Here is a 20700-nt window from a genome sequence, read left to right as displayed (position 1 = left end):
TCGTGTTGAGTTGATTATTTTGGTATTTCAAGGAGCGTTCAGGCTGTAGACCATAACAGTTACACATAACAACATTTTGTTATGCGCAACAAAAACAGAATAGCGAAATGTTGAATCCGTACCATAACATATGCTCGAATTTGGCCCATTCGAGTTGTTTTGCAATGGAAGCAAATTTTAAACATTGACGATTCAAATAAGCACTGAATTAAACTTTTTTTCATGTTCTGAGTGTGGAAAAGATACATTTTAGCAATAAAATAGAGACTTGTTATGCTATGCGAGAGGTTTTGCGTCCACACTTGTTGCGGTCCGTTCAGTGTTGCCAAATCATCAAAAAACACAATTTGCTGTCAATTTGGTTGCCAGAAACGCCGAATTGCTGCTCGAAGACCATTCGAGCATATGTTACGGTTACAGACTGGACGCTCCTTTACGGTTACAGTCTGGACGCTCCTTAAGAATTGATGTCGATACATTCTCGAGGTATGTGTTAACCTTGTGCAACGTTTCGTGTGTACCAGCCTTAAGTATCATAAACGAAACAGAACGAAGGCAGATGTTGCATACATTGGTATGTGTTTGGACAGTGTGAGGTTGCAGACTCGTGAAGAAGTGCGTTAGACGAACTTTTAAGTAGAAATTTGCGTTTCAAGTGCGTTTACTCCTCAAAACTAATGCGTGGAATGACTTTTTAAGAAGTACATACTGTTTGTGAAGACCATGTGACGCGTACAAGTAATTGCCACGGATGAAATCGATTGTTCCGCTACCTACTTGACATTTTGCGTTGGTGTATTGGTGCGCTTGCAGGTTGGTGTTTCCGGAGAAGACACAGAATGCGAAAGAAAATAACCGAAAGAAATGGTGGAACATACATCAATGGTGTGTCGTATGTGTTACTTGTTCAAATTTCCACGGAAATGCAGTGGAACGAACGAAGCTGCGAAGAATAAGGACGCCTTACGGTTTGCGTGCTCGTAAAGTGGTATGGTATGCAGTCTCCCATTGGTGCCTGATTCCAATATATGTGATGTGCAATGCTTAATAGGTAGTGTTGGCAGCATTATGTAAAATTGTGTTTAGATATGATGAATAATCCTTGCACTTGTACACATAATACAAAAGCTGGATGGTAGTGCTGAATGTTCTGTGCGTAAAATTGATTAAAGAAATTCCGAGGTGAATTCGATTGATAAATACGGATGAAAATATGATGTGGAACAGATCGTCTGCAAATGTTAGCTTTCGCTTTACTCAGACTTTGTGCAAGTGTTATTTGTTGTAGACTTTTCCGAAGCATCGTGTCGTGACATTTGGTGGTTATACCTAAAATCATTGATTGACTAATATATATGTTTGGCTAAATTGACCATTGATCAAATTGGTTTTAAAATATTAATTTGATTGTTTGGTTAACAACCAATGGTTTCAAGGTATTAATTTGGGTCGATTCCCATCCTGAATACATCGAGCGTTACCGATGATCTACACGGGGCGGTTTTGAGCGCTTTTTGTAGCTCGCACTCTTATTTTGACACATTGCAGCACAAGGGGAATGGATCGTGATGATGAACGGTCATATTCTATTTCGATATTAGTACAACTATACAGTGAAGTCTTCCAGACATATTTCCCCCACCCACTCCTTTCCCCCTCCCCCAAAAATATTGTGGCTTATCTTCTTCTATGGTGCAAGCTTCTCAATGGTGAACATTTTTTACATTCCCTTCATTATTAATACGTTTTGAGTTTCTCAAAAGTGCAAACATCACATTCTCATCAACACATGTATGTTATATGCATATATGCATACATATCACATCAGCACATATATGTACACCAATGTTCCTCAAAAGTAGCGTTGGTTGGTGTTTGTTAATGACAGCTCGTAATGCCTGCGTTGGTACAGAGTTCGTGGGATGGTTGAAAACTCGACATACGTAAATGGCATACGTCCTGCGTTTTTGTTTCCCAAAGCTGCATGTTTCTCTAACTGTGCATGAACACCTAGCGGTCATCCCAGGTACGTTAGCTAGAGAACCTTGCATTTTGGTCACCCACAAATCATGGGAAACTCCCAAGCGTACCTAGTCACATGGAAATGAAAGGTACGTTGGCAATCATACTCGGGGTTTCTGCTAGGTGTAGATGCTCGGTAAGGTAGCGGTCCTGTCAGTGTGCAGGTTGGAGAGATTTGACTGTATTGATAAAATGCTATGACACAGTGCAATTAATGTATAAATATGTCAATACTCATACTTCTAGCTCACCCAACTTTTTTTTTATTCAAGAATTACGGCCATGCGGAATTGCTTTGTTAACCAACATTTACTTTCGTTTGAATTATAATAGAATATTTCCAAAAAAAAAATTTTGACCATTCTGCTTGCACACTGTTGGCAGTGTGCAGTTGCAATACCAAAGCGCGACGCGTTGTGTAGACTATCGGTTATGTTCGTTGTATTATTCGTTGTTCGTGTATTAAATCAATTTACAACGTTTACATTTTTATTGTTTCGAAATTTACAGTAATTTTGAAGCAAATTGTGGAAGAAACTAACTGATCAATTATAATTGATCGTTGGGTTAGCAACGCTGGAAATTGAACTTAGAATATATCGTGAAAAAATAAAATATAAGTTAACAACTAGTAACTATAGTGTCTGCTAGAAACATTACTCCTTCATCATGATATGGTTTGAAAATGAATCTGAAGGGAAACCAAATACTTTGTGACAGTGCTTATTTCATGTGTGAGATGTTTAATTGTGTAGTACTTATCGAATAATAATAAGTAAACGAAACGAGTAAACGAATACTAACCACAAATGGAGGTTTCCTATGCTATGTATAGCACGAACAGACTATCTGGAGCTTCGACATCCAAAACCAACAGTGGTAATGTGAAATCCCTTAAATATTATTCAACCATTGCAAATACTAAAGAAAGTGAAATAAACAGTCGAATTATGACGAACGAGATCGATAGAGTCTCAACAAACGTGACCTACTCTAAGGCACATATTCTCGAATTCTACAAGTTCCTGACAAGAAATTCTGGTGAGTAATGCCACATTATCAAGTGCACCAGTATTTATTTTCGTCAACGTTTAGATATTTATCATGTTATTCATTATACAATTATTATTTGGAATTAACATAAATAGAGGTTTTTTATGACAGCACAATGTAACAAGGCGTTTGTGTTGTGTTATCATCTAAACAAATCTGTAAATGGCCGGAATCATACTCTATGCCAGTTTTTTTTTGTATGCGATTTGACGTTTACAGGCTTATCAGCTTACAACCCAGGCTCGACAAATGTCAAAACAAAGAATTTTGCCTACTGGTCTGCACCAGGTTTGTCTATTTTTTTCATGTACAAGAAATGTAGACAATTTTTTTAACGAAAAAAAAAACAATTAAAAAAGCATTATTTTATTCATCAGACTTAAATATTATTTCAAAAGAATTGGATTTCAAATTAAGTTTCTAAACTTTAGCCGGTTTTTCTCAAATTGTAATTCCGCAAAAATGATCCCTTGTGTCATTCTTTGTGTCAAAATACTGCGGCCTTTACGAATATGTACATAATTATACATCCTGGCACCTGGATTATTTGATATATACAGGTTACAAGCTTAAGCTTAGTAACTTATGGTACGATCTGTCCCAATGCCAGAATTGTGCACCTGGTTGGCCGTTCACCGTGAACACAAAATCGAAATTTGCAAGGAATTATTATGGTTGTTTTGTGTTCATCAAAATACTTTAGAATAAGTTGTAATTATGCAGAAGTTATTTTTTTCAATTTTACTTTTTTTATATTTTATCATTTGCATGCAAATCCTGAATTTAGAGATGGTATAAAATTGTGGTGTTAATACCAATGGTGCTAGTACCAGTAGTGGTGATAATCACATAAAATACCTTCTTTACGACATACTAAACTTATTAATTTTATTTCTAGTAATACGAAATGTTCTTTGATCTGCTACGAATTGTGTTAAGTACAGTTGCCTCATTCTGTGGCATTACCGCTTAATATTTATCATTTCCATAAGGTTGCAACATTATGTTGAAACTCTTAAGATTTCAATTAAGCTCTTTCAATATTCTTAAGATTTATTAAGCGTAAATTCATTCATGTAGCTATTCGACGCTTTCTTAGTGATCTCCATCTTGATCCCCCTCGCTATCCTGTTCGCCTTCTCGGACTTAAGTTCATTGAAAAAAAAAACACTTTACCTTGCAATTAGACGGAGACAATTTTCTCGAAGACTTTTTCTCCGAGACTTTTCCGTATTGGCTCAATCTAGCAAAAAATGTTCGTTTCTCCGAGACATTTCTGCGCTCATTTGTTTGTTTACATGACACTTGTAGGTGTTAATTTTTTTATATATGCAGATAATATTAATTTAATTTTAAGCTTGAAATGACTTGTTTTTGTGGATAAAACTTGTATTTATGAACAAAAAACATTGGTTTACATTGATAATAAACTAACAATTAAAGAGTTGACAGTCATTTTCTTATCTCACTTTAGCAATACTTCTTAATCTGAGAGTGCTCCATGATAAGCGTGTTACATATGAATACACCATACGTAGTTGGTCTGTAATGTTTCCATTCGAACCGTATTACTGTACGGTTCACAGTGTATCAGGTTCACGCTGTAAGTGTTTTCACACTTCAGCAATAATATGCTTGATGCTATTAGTAACTATTGATGCGGTACTCGTTCTTCTTACGGTTCTAATTATTTGCAAATAATGCGCGGTTCGAAAAGTACAACTGTCTATAACTTTCTAACACATCATAAGCAAAAGGGTAGGCAAAATGACGTGGCCGCCTAATATCACCTAATAAGGCGCAATGTTTTTTATAATGTATAATGTTCGCTGGACTATCTCGCAACGGGTAAATAAAATCAAAGAAAGCCAAAAATGTCAGACCTAGACCTATTGAGGTTCTTGAGGCGATAAAAAAGGAGATAACGTAATACTGATACAGTTTGCTCATAATAATTAAAATCAATTTCCTTAAATAATTTGACAAAAAAGGTACACATGTTTTTCTAAATCTCGGAATCTTTCTTTAGTGCCGCGGATAAATTACACGCAGAGTTGAATGATATTTGCCGACGATATTCAAAAATCGTATAGTTAACAGTTTGGATTCGAACTATTTGTGTTATAGCACACACCTAAAGAAGCAATGTTCATTGAGACAATTATATCCATATTACTCATGCTTACTGACAAGCATGTTGATAAGGCAAGCCGACTTGCAGACCACACTTGTATCATCCTTATCATCCGTAGTTGATCTAACAGTTGGGAGGTTTCCACAAAGCTCGTACATCATTCGCAATGGAGAATTTGTGAGCGACTTCGATTAAAGCGATTAATAACACTGATGCTACGTTTAAAAATAACTGTTTGAATCCTAGGAGAACCTCTAGGAAAAATTTGGTCCACGGTATTCTTAGAAGAACCTGATGGAGAATATGCCCATCAGTCTGGAACAGCTTCTAAATGCTGAAGGGGGACAAATAACCTATTAAAATAAACTTATTGAAGTCCGGGTAAAAACTGAAGCTAAAAACAAAGTGAACACTTTATTTTGTCACTGTATTTCTTTCGATGGAAATTGACTTTATATTTTTGTGCATTTCATTATTGTAATAAAAAAAACATATATAAAATAGGCCCTACCTATTTCGTTGTTATCTACAAAACTAGGAGAATTTAGCAAAAATAAAATACACTTTATTTTGCCACTTCATACTCACCGTTTCATGTGGACTATGCACTTCAATCGAACAACTTTCGCTTTATAACTACAATAAAATGTAATGAAAATTAATTTTCATAATAATGATATGTGACGTATTTTAAAAATTAGCAATCTGAATCTAAAAAAACAAGTAACTTGGATGTTGACTGCAGTCGTTGCTTTTGCTTATACAATCAGGGGATGTACGCAACGCAGTTTTGCAGTGTAGAAAACATGCGTTTGCATCTTCAAAACAATGCTCGGTTTGAACAACACAATTGTCCACGACTTGAACACAAGTTTAGCCGTTCATGATAAAGTGTCCATTTCAATAAAACAACTGTCACATTGGCTTGAACAAACGTCACATTCTGCGCGGTTTGTTTTGATTGGCTACAATTTTGTTATGCGCATGTTCATGTATACACTGCATTGTGGCAATACGTGAAAAGTAATAACTAATTACAAATATTCTGTTGCGACACGTATGTCCGCTCAACATGAATTGTAGGGAAACATGGAGTAAGTGTGCAATAGTGGCAGGTGCGTTACGTAAAGTGAGCCACCTAAAACCTTTCAAGAAAAGGTGATTTTGCATTTATTTCTTATGAAACTCATTAAGAAGTGAAAAGTTAGTGTAAAAAGAAAATTATAGCTTATACAGTTCTTCGAAAACAGGTTTAACTAAGTTAGACAACGATTTGTATAAGGTGGCACAGTTGCCCCGAGTGCCGCTATGCAACCAACACAAACATCACCGAATGACATTTGTTCAAGTCAATGTGACAGTTGTTTTATTGAAATGGACACTGTATTAGAGATGAGAATAATCATTCTTTTAAATGATTTGAATCACAGTCAAAGAGTGGGTTTAAAGATTTGAAACATTTACTCACTCTTTTAAGATCCATTAAAAAATATTACACTGCACTAATGTTTTAACCACTCTTTTGCGTTTATACTCATTCTCACGCTCTGTGCCGACTAGAAACTCACTCAGGAGTGAGTAAAACTGTTTGACCATTCTTTGGTTTATCACTCTGTTAGAGTGGGTAAAACTATTTAATCACCCTTTGGATTATAATCACTCTGTACGAGTGAGTAAAGGAGTATAATCACTCTTTTGGGATTTTAAACACTGAGAATGAATGAGCAAATGTGTTTTATCATTTTCTTTGGATTTTATCGGGTTAGTAAGAATGAGTAAAATGTGTTCTTTCTCTTGTTGAATTTTAAACATTGAGTAAAACAGGAAGAGCGTAAAAGAAAGTGTTTTAGTTTTGTGTTTATTATTGTTTTATTGAAAATGGTTTATTATAAAGAAAGGAAACAATTGGGTACAATGGGTCATTTAGAGGGACTGATGGACAACAAGAATTTTTTTCGTTCACTTTGGTACAGAAAACCGAAAATAAGAGCCGAATTCCAATACGTTATGAATTTACGAGGAATGCAAACTTGTAAAAATAAATCATATTTCATGAATTTTAACAGTTCTTGGAGAAAAACAGTTTGTATGAAGTTATATTTTTACTGTAGTTTGCAAAAAACAATATTGATGGATTTTATTAGCGAAGCCAGCGGAAAAATTAATGTACAAAAATATGTTGATATTAAAACAAATCATATATTAAAAATATAGAAAGGGTAATTAATCAAACCTACCTATTTATTTCAATAAAAAAGGAGTGATAAAACACTTTTACGCACTCCTATTCATCGATCTCAACCCAAAACGAATAATAAAACATTTTCACAATGTTTACAATTGTTTACAATCCAAACAGAGTAATAATACACTTTTACTCACTCTTACAGAGTGATTATAATCCATAGAGTGATAAAACAGTGTTACTCACTCCTGAGTGAGTTTCTAGTCGGCACAGAGAGTGAGTGTGAGTATAAACGCAAAAGAGTGGTTAAAGCAGTCATAAAAACTCCTTGTGATGATTCATACTCATTCACTCTGTCGAAGGTTTCAAATCACTCACTCATTCTTACTCATCGTGTACATCTCTACATTGGAGCTATGGCCATGGCCAAGCTTGTGAATGGCCAAGCTTGTGTTCAAGTCGTGGACTGTTGTGTTGATCAAACCGAGCATTGTGTTGCAGATGGAAACGCTTGTTTTCTACACTGTAAAACCCTGTAAGCATAATAATGTATGTGTATTCGGATAATCGGAGTTGCGTACACTATAAAAATAAAAAATAGTAAAAGGATCAAAATCCAAGTATTAATTACAATTATGTAATCTTTATAATTTGCCGATTTTGTTAAACCCTACGATAGGGTGCTTGGCCAAGATGTTTACAATTATAATGATAAAAAGATCATAATAATATAACACAAAAATCTGTACTGCTGAAAACTTTAAAGTAGTGTAAAAGTTTGTCTATTCCAATTCTATTTTTTTTAATCTGCCATTTGTAAAATATTCACGGTTTCTTAATATATACGTACATTTTTGACATTTACGTTTACAAGTGGTATGACACCTATGCATCAGACCCATTTGTTTCTTTCGAATGACTCTGATATTTGAATATGATATATGAATGACTGATACTAAAATGACAAAAAATACAAAGAAAATGCTTTTATATAACAAAATTTTAAATTTAATCATACGTTGTTATTTTATGCATGACCGGTTAAGTAGTTTGGTGGATGAAGTTTTATTTGACTCTACATCACGATAGGTCTGGATTTGGACCGTTACTCTCTTAAGACAAACTGATTATTCAGCTATGCACTATTATAAGGCACAGATAGTTTCAAGTGTTAGACACTGCTTCTTTTTTCTTCTTGATCGTGTGATCCATGAATTATAGTTTTTATAAAGCATTTCATGGACGATTACTGAAATAAAAATTAGAATAAACTTGGATGAATAAAACGACACAATTCAGATAACGAAACACATCTGTTGAACTTTTATCGAGCTGTTATACGAACGAGTTATCGAATGCTATAACAAGCGCTTATGTGCCATTTATTATTGTTAATCACAATCGTTCCACAACGATGGAGCTAAGAAAGGATGAATGGTTTCGTTCATGGCACTGAGGATTTAGCTACTACTAATATACTAGTAATATAACTGTTGCGAATTTTAATCGGAACAAAGTTATCGTATTTATTTGTCTGCGATTGTCATCTTTGCCAAACATACCTATGCAATATATTAATATCATTAGATTTGTTAATTTCGACTACGTAATTGTGTGAAAATGCTGCCAGATAACGGGAATATAAAGTATATTTCAACGTCAAAGTGAGTGCTCGGGCATGCAGATACGACATAGCAATAAGAAAAAGATTTGGGGTATTTTTAATACCCCGTTTTTGATATACTTCATCCAATTGGGATAACACTTTACTGTGATAATAAATAAATTCTGGTTTTCTAAGAGCATAATCGATGGCAATAGTCAATTTTTGATGTTTTTGGAATACAGTAATCGAATAGTAGGTATTTCTGGAATAAAGTTTATCTGATACTGGGCACATCATGCCATAAGTAAGCAAGCTTAAGCTTTCAGCCTGTATCTGTCAAATAATCCATTTATAGGGCTGTATCTTTCTGTTCAGATTCGTTAATGACACAGCATTTTGACATAAAGAATGACATTAGGGATCATTTTTGCGGAATTCCAATTTGAGAAAAATCAACGAAAGTTCAGAAATTTAACCTCAAATTCAATTAATTTGATATAATATATAAATTCAAATTAAATTCAACTCAAATTCAATTTATTTGATATAATATATCAATCTGTTTATTACAATAATCGTTTTTTGTTGTTTTGATTAAAATTTTTTATGTTTTGCTGCTAGCAAAATGGTTTGTTTTGACGTTTGTCGCGCAGCTGACCGAAGGTTTCTTTAAGAAAATAATCTATTCCTTTTGTCCTAGGTTTAACTTGGTTTTCCATTTGTATCGTGTAAGCGGATAAGACTGGAAATATCGAAACGCATACAAAAAAATACTAACTTGGAGTATGATTCCGGCCAGTGTTGATCAAAGTGAATTGAAAGGAGGTGTCGTAAAAACCCCGTTTTGACAAGCAAAAAGAAAAAGTATGCCAGCGCCAATTTGACGTTTACTTCAACGAAATGAATCAGCTGTTTTAGCATGTTGTTTATTATTAACAGTGCTATAAAGTAAATCGATGACAAATTTTCATCTCTCCTGCAGTTAAATATGTTTCGGAAAGGCTATTACAAATAAAGCAAAAGAGAATGTGTCCTATTAAGGTTTGTGTTAATTTTCTAGCTTTTTGTACTGATATGTACAATACATTGGATTTTTACGTCCCAAATATAATTTCATTGCCACAGTCCACATATTATCTTATACAATACAACATCTAACTTATTTATTTAATTAAACAAATAAATTATTAGTTTTTATTCAGAAAACTATCTGTTTTTCAGTATGATCTAAAGTTCTTCTAATTTTTCTTCTTTGCTTGACCGAAGTTTGTTTACATTTCAGTGAAGTAACTGTCCATTTTTCCCAATTTATGCTGTTACGATACCCTTAGGATAACCCTTATTTACCTCCTTTGTCCGTCTGGACGACCAAAAAGGTCTTTACGGGTTGAGTCGTCCGGTGTCATTCTCATGATTCGCCGCTAGGACAAGCGCTAGGTAGACTCTAGCGCTAGGTAGACAAGCTAGCCCATCTCCTTTGTGAAGACCCTTGGTGGTAGCAAAGGTCCTGAAAGTTTGCCATCCACCATCGGCTGGCATGTGACGTTGGTCATTGCCATTCGTATTACTCGTCTGGTAAGTTTGGCAGAGATTCAGTAGAGCTCATTGCGTCGCAAAGTTTTACTCTGGTTATGCTGTCGTATGCGTCCTTGAAGTCGATGAAGAGACAGAAAGAATGGAACTGATGCTCCGCTGTGGTTGAGTGGTTGAATTGGGGTTATGAATGGGTTATGAATTGAAATTATGGTTTATTTCCCACATGGTGTATTTATCGTGATTCTAATAGCATGACAGTTGGCCGATTTTGACGTATCTGAAATGTCAAAAAAATGAATAGTTGTAGTAAACAAGTTTATGGAGATGATGCTCCGAGTGAATTTACTTTCATATGGTCTGAGTGAACAACAATTCAGATCACGCGAGGAAACACAAAAATGGCTCGATACGTGGATAGCGTCCTAAGAGCAACAGTGCTTTCGGGATGGCATTTACGCTCTGCCCAAAAGATTAGCAAAAATTGTGGCAAGCGATGGCCAATACTTTAAATGAGTCATTTTTTACCATTATTTTTAAAATAATATATTAATATTTATTTGATTTTAAGTTAAAAATGACTTATTGTTGTGTATAAAACTTGTATTTATGAACAAATGACAACAGAACAGCCAAAATAGAGCCACTTCATACCATACACGCAATGGGAAGCCGTTTTTTATATATGGACTTTTCATCGCATTTCATCGAAAAAGTCTCGGAGAAAAAGTCTCCGAGACAATTGTCACCGTCTAACTGCACGGAAAAAGGTAAACCCTCAAACTTCGGCCTATCTCAGTTCGGGGCTTCCGTCTTCTCGGACCCCGCGCAATTGCTTAGTTTGCTTATCTTTAAACCTGCCACTGAACAGCCATCGATTGATTGGCCCAAACCTCAGTAATAGTTCGATTAATTTCGTTTTCTAGTGCTGCACCTCAATTTTTGATCAGTTTGGCTACTGATGGCTACTGAAAATACTGAACCCATCGCGAGAGGACCTCGGGTTGGTATCTGATCAGATCTCCATCCTTTTTTCGACAACAGGTCAGCTTAGGTTTGAAGTTATTTCGGTGACCTTTTATCTCTTGGTAAAATTTTCTCCGGATCCGTAAGGTACTCTGATTGTTTGAAGTTCCCGCATCCGCTGTTCCTCCCAGAGTTGTTTCATGGTGCGGTTACCTTCTCTCTCCCTCCGTCTGAGCCGTGAGTATTCCTCAGCGCATGCCCGCGTTCTATGCCGCTGCTGCATTGCTCGGTATGCGCAGTTCTTACGTTCGGTCACTTGTCTACAGTCTTCGTCGAACCAATCAGTTCTGATGTTGCCCCGACGTGGTGGGATTGTGGCATTCTTCTATTTTCTTTATCGGCAACAACAACCTTAAGTTGTCTAGGCATTCCATTTCTGGCTTTCTGTGACTTTATTTACCCGTAGCTGGATAGTCAGTTCTGAGTACAGGGGATTGGCTGGTCCGTGAAGACCGCCGCCGCTGTGTCACAGTGTCCCCATTGTCACAGTGGGGATAGTGGGATAACGGCATTGTCACAGTTTATAATATTTGTTTTTAGAGCGTTCCACGTTTAGTTTGAAGTTGTGTACACATTTTCTGGTAGTAGAGCCTCTGGTAGTAGAGGAGTCCGTGTTAACCCGAACCTGCGTGTTTACTTGACACCCCTTGGCGCGGTGACGAGCGATTCTGCAATGTATCTCTAGGCCAACCAAATAGTGATAGGAATCGATGTTGGCACCTTGATATGTTCTGACGTTTATCAGGCTCGATTGTCTTCGTCGGTTTATCAACACGTGATCGATCTGATTGCTGATGGCTCCATCCGGGGACACCGGTGTGGCTGTGTGATATCCCGATGCGCAAACTGTGTACTTCCGACAACCAGAATGTTTGCTGCTGTGCTTTTGTTTTGTTTGCTATGGTCATGCAGTCTGTGACTAACAATGTATTGGTGCTACATTGGTTCCCTACCAAGCAATTTTAGCATTGAGGTCCCCCAGGATGATTTTAACGTCATGCCGTCGTAGAATAGGTCCTGCTTCTCTTCGTCCTTGTCTTGGGCAGAGGCGTGAACGTTAATGAGGCTCTATGCTAGCCTGCCATCAATAGAACCCCCCCTTCCCATTTCTGTTTTGACATGTGCCACCACCAAGAGGTTGGGACTAACCCGTGTACCCAGTGAGGACGTGACGGAATAGGAGTTGAGTAGGAGAGTCTGTGGAACCTTCGAAAGGTTTCAGATCATACTCTATTACAAAGTAAAAAAAACATATTTCATTAAGAGAGTTAAGAAACTTAAAGGTATTAATTCACTCACGTATTTAAAAAATGGCTCAGATTATAGAATGAACTCATTTTTGCGCATCTCCAGTTATGTCAAATTTAATTGTCGCATCATCAGTCGTATCTGCGGGTTATGTTTCTTATTTTTTATTGCATATCTCTTAATAATCCCATTAACATTTTGTTATATTTGATTATTATATTGATTTGATGATTGTATTTGATTTATTATATTCATTTAAATTTAATTCTTTTGCGGTTTTTCAGGAAGGAGACGAATGCGAATACAATTAAAAAAACTATACCAGGGATTCGGGTGTTGTGTTGTTGTTTTTTTAATTGTAAGTTCTATTTTTCCAATGACAGGTAAGTTGAAAAAGCTGTATTTTTTAAATTATAAACCAAAATTGTATAAACAAAAGGCGTGGTAGAAAAAAAATTGCAAAAATATATGTTACACAACAAACTTCTTCCAACGATTAAAATATAATATCAGTATTAGTAATAGTATCAATGTTTTCGATTTCGTATATTTTTATTGAGTCATATTAAACAAGTTTTCTCGGAAAATCACTTTTAAACAATATGATTACTAATACACCTTGGGGCTAGAAAACGCTTCACTAAATTAGACCTCCGCTATCGAATACTACGTTTGGGATTAGTTTTATTATTATTTTTATTTTTTCGATCTCATTTTACCTTCCACGGAATTTTTCCTATTCAGTTCTTGTCATTTTTTACTATAACTTTGATTAGTCGCTATTAGTTATTATCTATCTGAAGCTTTGTCTCAAACATGCTCAGTCACTATATACCTCGAAAAGTCACTCAAAACCAAAGTTTTCGTTGCCTCTTAACACTTTGTTGGATTAATTAATCCACTCCGATTCTGACGCCAAAAAACCGGATTCAAAAACAAACAAAAATAAAATATCCTGTGTTGAATCCGGAGCTTACCCCGGATTAATTCGGAGTTGATTGCGGAGTAGTTTACTGCGCATTTTATTCCGGAGTTTACAATGGATTTTACTCCGGAGCTGACACCGGATTTTACACCGGATTGAAAAGAATATTTTGAGCAATTCTTCGTGAGTTCCTGTCACGTTTGCACGTATTAATAGTGATTGTAATGGCAACACAAATGTTAACAACTTCATCACAATCACTTCTGTCTTATGCTAATGTGAACTGAAGGCTGTGCAAATTTTCTTTAACATAAAATTTATAAAACATAAAATATAGTTTTGTCAATTTGTCCTTTTTGTCAAGTTGAACAAACAATACAAAAAAGCAACTTATGCATGGTGTTAACGAGCACTTTACAATCTACTCATGTTACGTATGCATTCATACTTTGTGAAATTGACAGCTGAATTTACAAAAACTTTGATCAATTTTTGTTGACTGATAACAGTAATAATGTATTGCTAGTACGTTGACACAGATTTAAGTTTAAAATAATTGCATCTTAAACAATACTATTCGTGTGAAATTTATTTTTTTTTAATACTGACACATAAAACCGTAAGGACGTCGAAACATCTGTCCCAACTGTGCACGAAGTATAATAAAGAGAAAATCGATTATTGCTTTTCTTTTGGACCTTTTCTTATTGAAGGGCACAAAATAGAGAACACGCACCGAAGAAAGTAAAACATATTTGAACATGAGCGACACCAGGCGGTTTGTTGGTGTGATGTTGCTGCTCTCACGCCTTAACTTGCGTGCTACATTTACTTCAAAAATGAAACGATGTGTGTCGTTCAAATCTTGTTCTTGCACCCGGCAGTGTTAAGCTGCAAACTGAGGAGACCTAAGGAATGAATTAGAAAGAACGAAACTCAAAACGAAAGGTGCACATAAATCCAGTGCGTTGATGCATTGTACGAAAAAGCAGAAGACATGCTGGTTTTGGTTTTGTATTATTTCTGAAAAGACAGATGACTGCTAGCACACACATGTGCGTCTGTATTTTTATGGTTTCTTCGGTCTTTTTCTGGACCGATCATAAAATACACGATCTTGTTATTATTGTTATTGCCAACTGTTGATTTTTCGTGTCACCTGCTATACCGCGTTTGCTAAACTAATGGCAAGAGAAGCATAAGAACTGGAATAGTGTTTTTCTTGTTGTTTTCAAGACAACTTATTAGAATTTTTAACGACGTACTGTTTTGTTTTAAAGGCTTGTTACATCAAATCACCACACTTGTAAGTAAAACAAAAAATTTTGTTTTATTTGATTAAGAACGAATTTTTATGTTAACTTCTTGTCCTGTTATTTGGATGTGTTTTTGTTGGTTTATAAACATTTTTTAGTAATCGAGTAATAAACATTTTAAAATTGGAAACGCTCTATCAGCTAGATCAAGGGTCTCAAAATTACGGCCCTGAGAGTCTCCATTGCGGCCCGCGACGCTATTGATAATGTTACAATTTTAATGAAAATGTCTAATTTAGGAATGTTGTAATATTTAAAACTGTTCAAAACTGTTCATAATTACTGTAATAGTTAGTTGGCTGTAATGTTAAATCCTACATTAAAAAAATGTGACAACCTCAATCTCAACAACCACAGGATTCAACAAGCCATTTCTGGTTTTCTGTGACTTTATTTACCCGTAGCTTGATAGTCAGTCCTGCGTCCAGGAAAATTAAGCGGAAAAATGTTAGCGCTTCGGGTGCATAATTTAGTGAATGTCGAATCCGACAGGGCTGTTTACGTACTTGCCGGATTCAAGAATTGAGATATAATATACAAAATTAATGTACGAAATTTTTAACGAAGGAAGTGCAAAATATCGATTGAAAATTATGTTTAATAATGATTCATACTTGTGATTAATTTCCAACTTCATTTTGTAGTTCAACTTTTCAATCCGCTTGTACGTAAACAGGCTGACCGAATAGGCACTCACTAAATTATGCACGCGATTCCATATCCAGTTTCAGCGATTCAGTAAACTATGTTGTTTTAGAATGTTTATCCTATCCAATGTAAAACGCTGTAATGTGTAAGTGACCCCCACGCTATTTTAGTTTTAATCAATGCGACCCGCGTGCTGGAAAGACCGACCCAAAAAGAGTTTGGAGACGCCTAAGCTAGATTATAATTTCGTGATGAACAACGCAATGAATGTGTTAGTGTACTAGAATCGATTTAGAATTTTTTCTCATTTATCCGCATTCTGGGGATAAATGGGGTACCTCTGAAGTTATGAGTCAACGCATGGATAATTTTTATTTTTCCTTCCTTACAGATGCGTGTTCGAGTCGAACAACACCAAAGCCTCGGCCACCCAGTCCTACACCTAGACCAAATATAACGTTCCATACATATAAATGTCCTCCAGCTTATGCGGCTTGGTATTGTCTCAACGAAGCCACCTGTTTTACTGTTAAGATTGGAGATTCGTTGCTGTATAATTGCGAGTAAGTTAATATGGACTATTTCGGCGTTATTGAATCCACGCGATTTACTATACAACATATAACATTATTTCAGATGTGCTGATGGATACATGGGCCCCCGTTGCGAATACAAAGATTTAGATGGCTCATATTTGCGTGAGTATTATTTTGATTAGTGAATGAATAATCAAAGTGCGATCCTAACTTTATATATGTTTCTTATTAATATAGCTACTCGTCCACGAGTTATGCTGGAAACAGCAAGTATAGCAAGTGGGGCCATCGGATCTTTAGTATTAATCATAATTGGATGGTGCTGTTGGTGTGTTCGGAGGCATCAGCAACGTAAATTGGACGGTAAAGAACATAACGTAGATACTGTTGATTCGCCAGGTATTGTACACGTTATCCACAGCGAAAGGTTGCTGCGTCCTTTTGGGACACACCATCTTAAAACAATTCCTATGAGTGATTCATTTAAGTGATATAACATTGTATAACATTCAGTAACAACAAAGAAATTAAATCAGCGAGGCAAATTAAAGTAGATATTCTGCTATAAGTTTATTCGAATGAAGTAAATGTTAAATCATGACATTGCATGTTGTGTGCAAAACATTGCAAACATTGTGCAAAATAGTTGTGACCACATAGTAATGACAAAGACACTTAAAAATAGAATTTTTGCAATACAAAAGTATTTCCACGGGAGAGCAGTTTTATAATCAGCATTTTTTTACGTTTGGTGTTTCCGCATTTAGATCTTTAGTCTATGTGTCTGAAAGATTGTAAAAGCTATTTTGATTCAAGAGCATAATACCAAAAGTTTTCTTATCCATACGGTAGATGAATTTAATATACCAGTTTTAATGAAAGGTACGATCGTATTTTGAGTTATGCTAATTCAATAATAGACAAGAAATTTTGTCTATTTGTCTTCGTAGAGATAATCGATTATGTTCCAAATAACACAGAAAAAATTAGCTATCTCAAATCATAATAAATAATTATTATGATTATTTCTGTACTTTTAATTCCAACATGAATAATAAAACCCTTAGACTTATCCTTTACGCACAAATTGCTTTGGTATTTTATTTGAAGGCTAGTTAATAGTTTCATCAAATTGATATATAATGCATTCTGAAAATAACATTCTTCGATCCGTTTATTTCGTTACATCATTAACTATTATCTAGTACCTATTGATTTACTTTTTTATAGTATCATATTTATTGAATATTTATTGCGTAACAATTAAAAGGGTAAAAATATTCAACTGAGTAACATTGTTGGAATAAGCGCCTTACATGGTAAAATCAGATATGACTACGAATAATGAATTTTATTTGATTTATTTGTTTAATTCAGATATTTAAGTTACGTAATTAAATAAAATGAATATAGCAGATTGAACTGGATATTGAATACATTAACACTCAATTGGAAAATTCGTGTGAAATTTGAATTTAAAAAAGTGGCAGCATTAAGATTTTTTTTTCCGAAATACTGTTGTCTCTTATTTTTCAATTTCTTTAAAAAGGAGCATACGTCGTGAAATAACACGGATTCATTTTTATAAATTTTTGTTTTTTAAACAAAGAGAGGGGCAAAAACGGAGACTCAACTAAAATTAAATAATTTCAATTTTAGTTTTTAGATAATAGTTAATTATAATTTCATAATTTTCCCCCAATTAGTTATGTAGGGTACTAAAGAAATTTGAATACAGAGGTTATAGAAAACGAGTTCAGAAATGAATGCATCATCAACCCATTTACACCATTAATGAGAACTTACAGGGTTTAACAGTCCAGAACACAACTGTCCTCATGATCATAACAACCGACCCTGAGACTTGACACCACTGTCTACCACTTGTACACACGACAGACGGCGTAAGCTACTCTGTCCAAATGATTAACACAATTTTCATCTCGTTTTGAACAACTGTCATCTTCGCCATTTCGGCTGCATGTTTATCATGTACACGCACATGCGCACCCGATTTCCTGATTGCTTAATTTATGACATTTATGACAGGTGAGTTCTGCGAATCCAATTTGAGCTTTCAATTTGCTGTTATGCCATTTAACCATTTAGTATTAAAATTCAATCGCAAAACTCATCTGTATTAAAATTAAGCAAGCGGGAAAAGCTAGGTATACATGTGCATGTACATGATAAACATGTAGCCGAAATGGCGAAGATGACAGTTGTTCAAAACAAGTTGAATATTGTGTTAATAATTTCGCCAGAGTAGCTTACGCCGTCTGTCGTGTGTACAAGTGGTAGACAGTGGTGTCAAGTCTCAGGGTCGGTTGTTATGATCAAGTGGACAGTTGTGTTCTGGACTGTTAAACCCAGTATATTGAAATCAGGATAAAAACAACAAAAACAATTTATACAATACTCGACATGACAAGTTATGGCAAGCATTCAATAGTAATACTTTTTAAAAAGCAGGTTGCAAATGAAACTGGTCCAGAAGATGTTATATTAAGATATTCAAATACAGGCAATTTCCGAGATACACGGTACCTCTAATACCTCTAAAAATGTTTTAAATTTGACAGCTGAGTTAAACATATTAAAAAAAAAATTAGGCAAAAATTATAAAAATCATTTTAAATGTCTTGTATCTTTATGTAAATATTAGTTTTTAATTTCTGTAAATATGTTTTTTTTATTTTTAATAAGAAGCCGAAACTGCGGAATAAACAGTGAGCAAAAAAGAAAGTTGACTCTGTAACATTGAAGTATGAACGATATTGCTTCGGATATTCGACATACTCGGATCCAACGCGGATTATAGCGGTCCGCTATATTAGTATATTTTGGGGACTGCCTGTACATACACAATGCACTTAACACTGCCAATCTTAAAAAAAAGGCATAAACGCGTAGTATAGGTCGCCTTACAAAATGGAAGTTTTGCATGCAGTAACAATGAAGCACCATGGAATAAAGTGTGTAAAGAACACGTTATTATATGCTGTATTGTATACAAAATTTTACATACTTATCTTACCGCGAAAGTGTCTTAAAATGAACGGAATTGTACATATGCCTTTTAATTTATAGCTTTTATAATGCAATCATATTATTTAAACGAGATAAAAATAGATAAATACAAAGTCGAAATCCTTTAAACAAACATATTTCAGAGGATGATACGAGTATGTTTATTGCTTTGAAATTATTTAAAATGTAATCCAAAATGTTTATTAGACGGTTGTATTTCGATAAGTGCTGCTTAATTAATACACTATTTTAATGACCTTATTTATAATATTTTGTAATATTTTCCGAGCTTTAAAGAAACAAAACGAATTGTTGCTGCTACAACTAATGCGACTTGAAATGAAATGGCATAATAATAAAAGTACCTACAGTAATACCTATATTGCGTATTTTATCGAATCTCCTTTATCGAAAAATTGTGTAACTGTAATGCATCCGTACTTAGCTATCAATGTTTTTTTTGTTCATACGTAGTAAATAACACGCTTAATAGAGTTTTTATCGAATGATAGTACTGTTATACAGTTCATAACATAACAATTGGGCCACAATAGATCGATTTTTATAGTTTTTTTTTTTTTAGATTTTAAGTGGGCTGTTAATCTTCGCTGTATCTGTCGCTCTAGTACCTTACCAATGACATTTAACAAATAGATCGATAAGAAGAGGGCTCACCAGGGGGCGAACAGCACAAATCGTTGCCTTTTGCTGAAGAATTGGGCGTTTCGCGTAGTAGCAATAGGTGTAGAGGTTCCAACAGTCCGTGATAGGTGCAATCGATGAAGAAACCTGAGAGAAGGGGCGAGCGTAGTTGAATTGCATGAGTGTTCCGAGCATCGAGTTTCTGATTCTCTCCGAGGCATAGATCTAACGACACTTGAACTCATCTTCTCGATCTTATATTTTGGAGAGAAGGGATATAAGGGAGAATATTTTGTGCACGGTATTCAACACCGTGAAAAAGTTTTTTTTATGTGCTTATTTGCTGGCCTAGGAATGTGGAAGAATCTTCAAAATGCTACGAGAAAATGAATGTATATTTTGGGTTAGAAAATGGAATATTAAATTTGGACGATAGGGTGGTAATACTGCAGAGTATGAAGAGTAAGATCATAGAACGGTTGCATGTGAATCACGAAGGTATTGTTGCATGAAAATCAATACATCGTAATATCCCTGTAATTGCTGCATTCTAGTTTATCTCCCTTCTTGTATATGGGGCACCAAGATTCCAACCACATAGATACCAAGATTCCAACCACAAGGTTTCGATTCATTGGCCCATACCTTTGTAAAAATTCGATGAATTTCGTTTTTTAGGGCTGCAACTCTATTTTTCGGTCAAATCGCGCTCATAAGTCAAACGTACTTTACAACTGCTCTGCGTAATTTTTTTTTCTGCTAAAACCAATTTTCTCTCGCTTCAGGCAATACTGGC

At 35.1% G+C, this 20700-nt stretch overlaps 1 protein-coding gene across 1 annotated transcript; it reads left to right on the top strand.

The window, feature by feature from the left end:
• Window positions 1-2831: 2831 nt before the first annotated feature.
• On the top strand, window positions 2832-16723 carry LOC128719288 (uncharacterized). Its single transcript, XM_053812912.1, has 5 exons — window positions 2832-3063; window positions 13092-13190; window positions 16088-16259; window positions 16333-16394; window positions 16470-16723. The coding sequence occupies exons 1-5, from the start codon at window positions 2832-2834 to the stop codon at window positions 16721-16723; spliced, it is 819 nt and encodes a 272-aa protein (XP_053668887.1).
• The last annotated feature ends 3977 nt before the right edge of the window (window positions 16724-20700 follow it).

Source organism: Anopheles marshallii, chromosome 2 (genome assembly GCF_943734725.1).
Source record: "Anopheles marshallii chromosome 2, idAnoMarsDA_429_01, whole genome shotgun sequence".
Classification (NCBI taxonomy): Eukaryota; Metazoa; Arthropoda; class Insecta; order Diptera; family Culicidae; genus Anopheles; species Anopheles marshallii.
This window is presented reverse-complemented; position numbering and strand designations above follow the sequence as displayed.

What these genes read in the sequence shown, in the direction of transcription:
- LOC128719288 (XM_053812912.1), top strand. Translation starts at nt 2,832, where the DNA reads ATGGAGGTTTCCTATGCTATGTATAGCACGAACAGACTATCTGGAGCT. An exon ending in GTTCCTGACAAGAAATTCTG is followed by an intron (nt 3,064 to 13,091) that starts GTGAGTAATGCC and finishes GCGGTTTTTCAG; the next exon opens with GAAGGAGACGAATGCGAATA. An exon ending in TCGTTGCTGTATAATTGCGA is followed by an intron (nt 16,260 to 16,332) that starts GTAAGTTAATAT and finishes ACATTATTTCAG; the next exon opens with ATGTGCTGATGGATACATGG.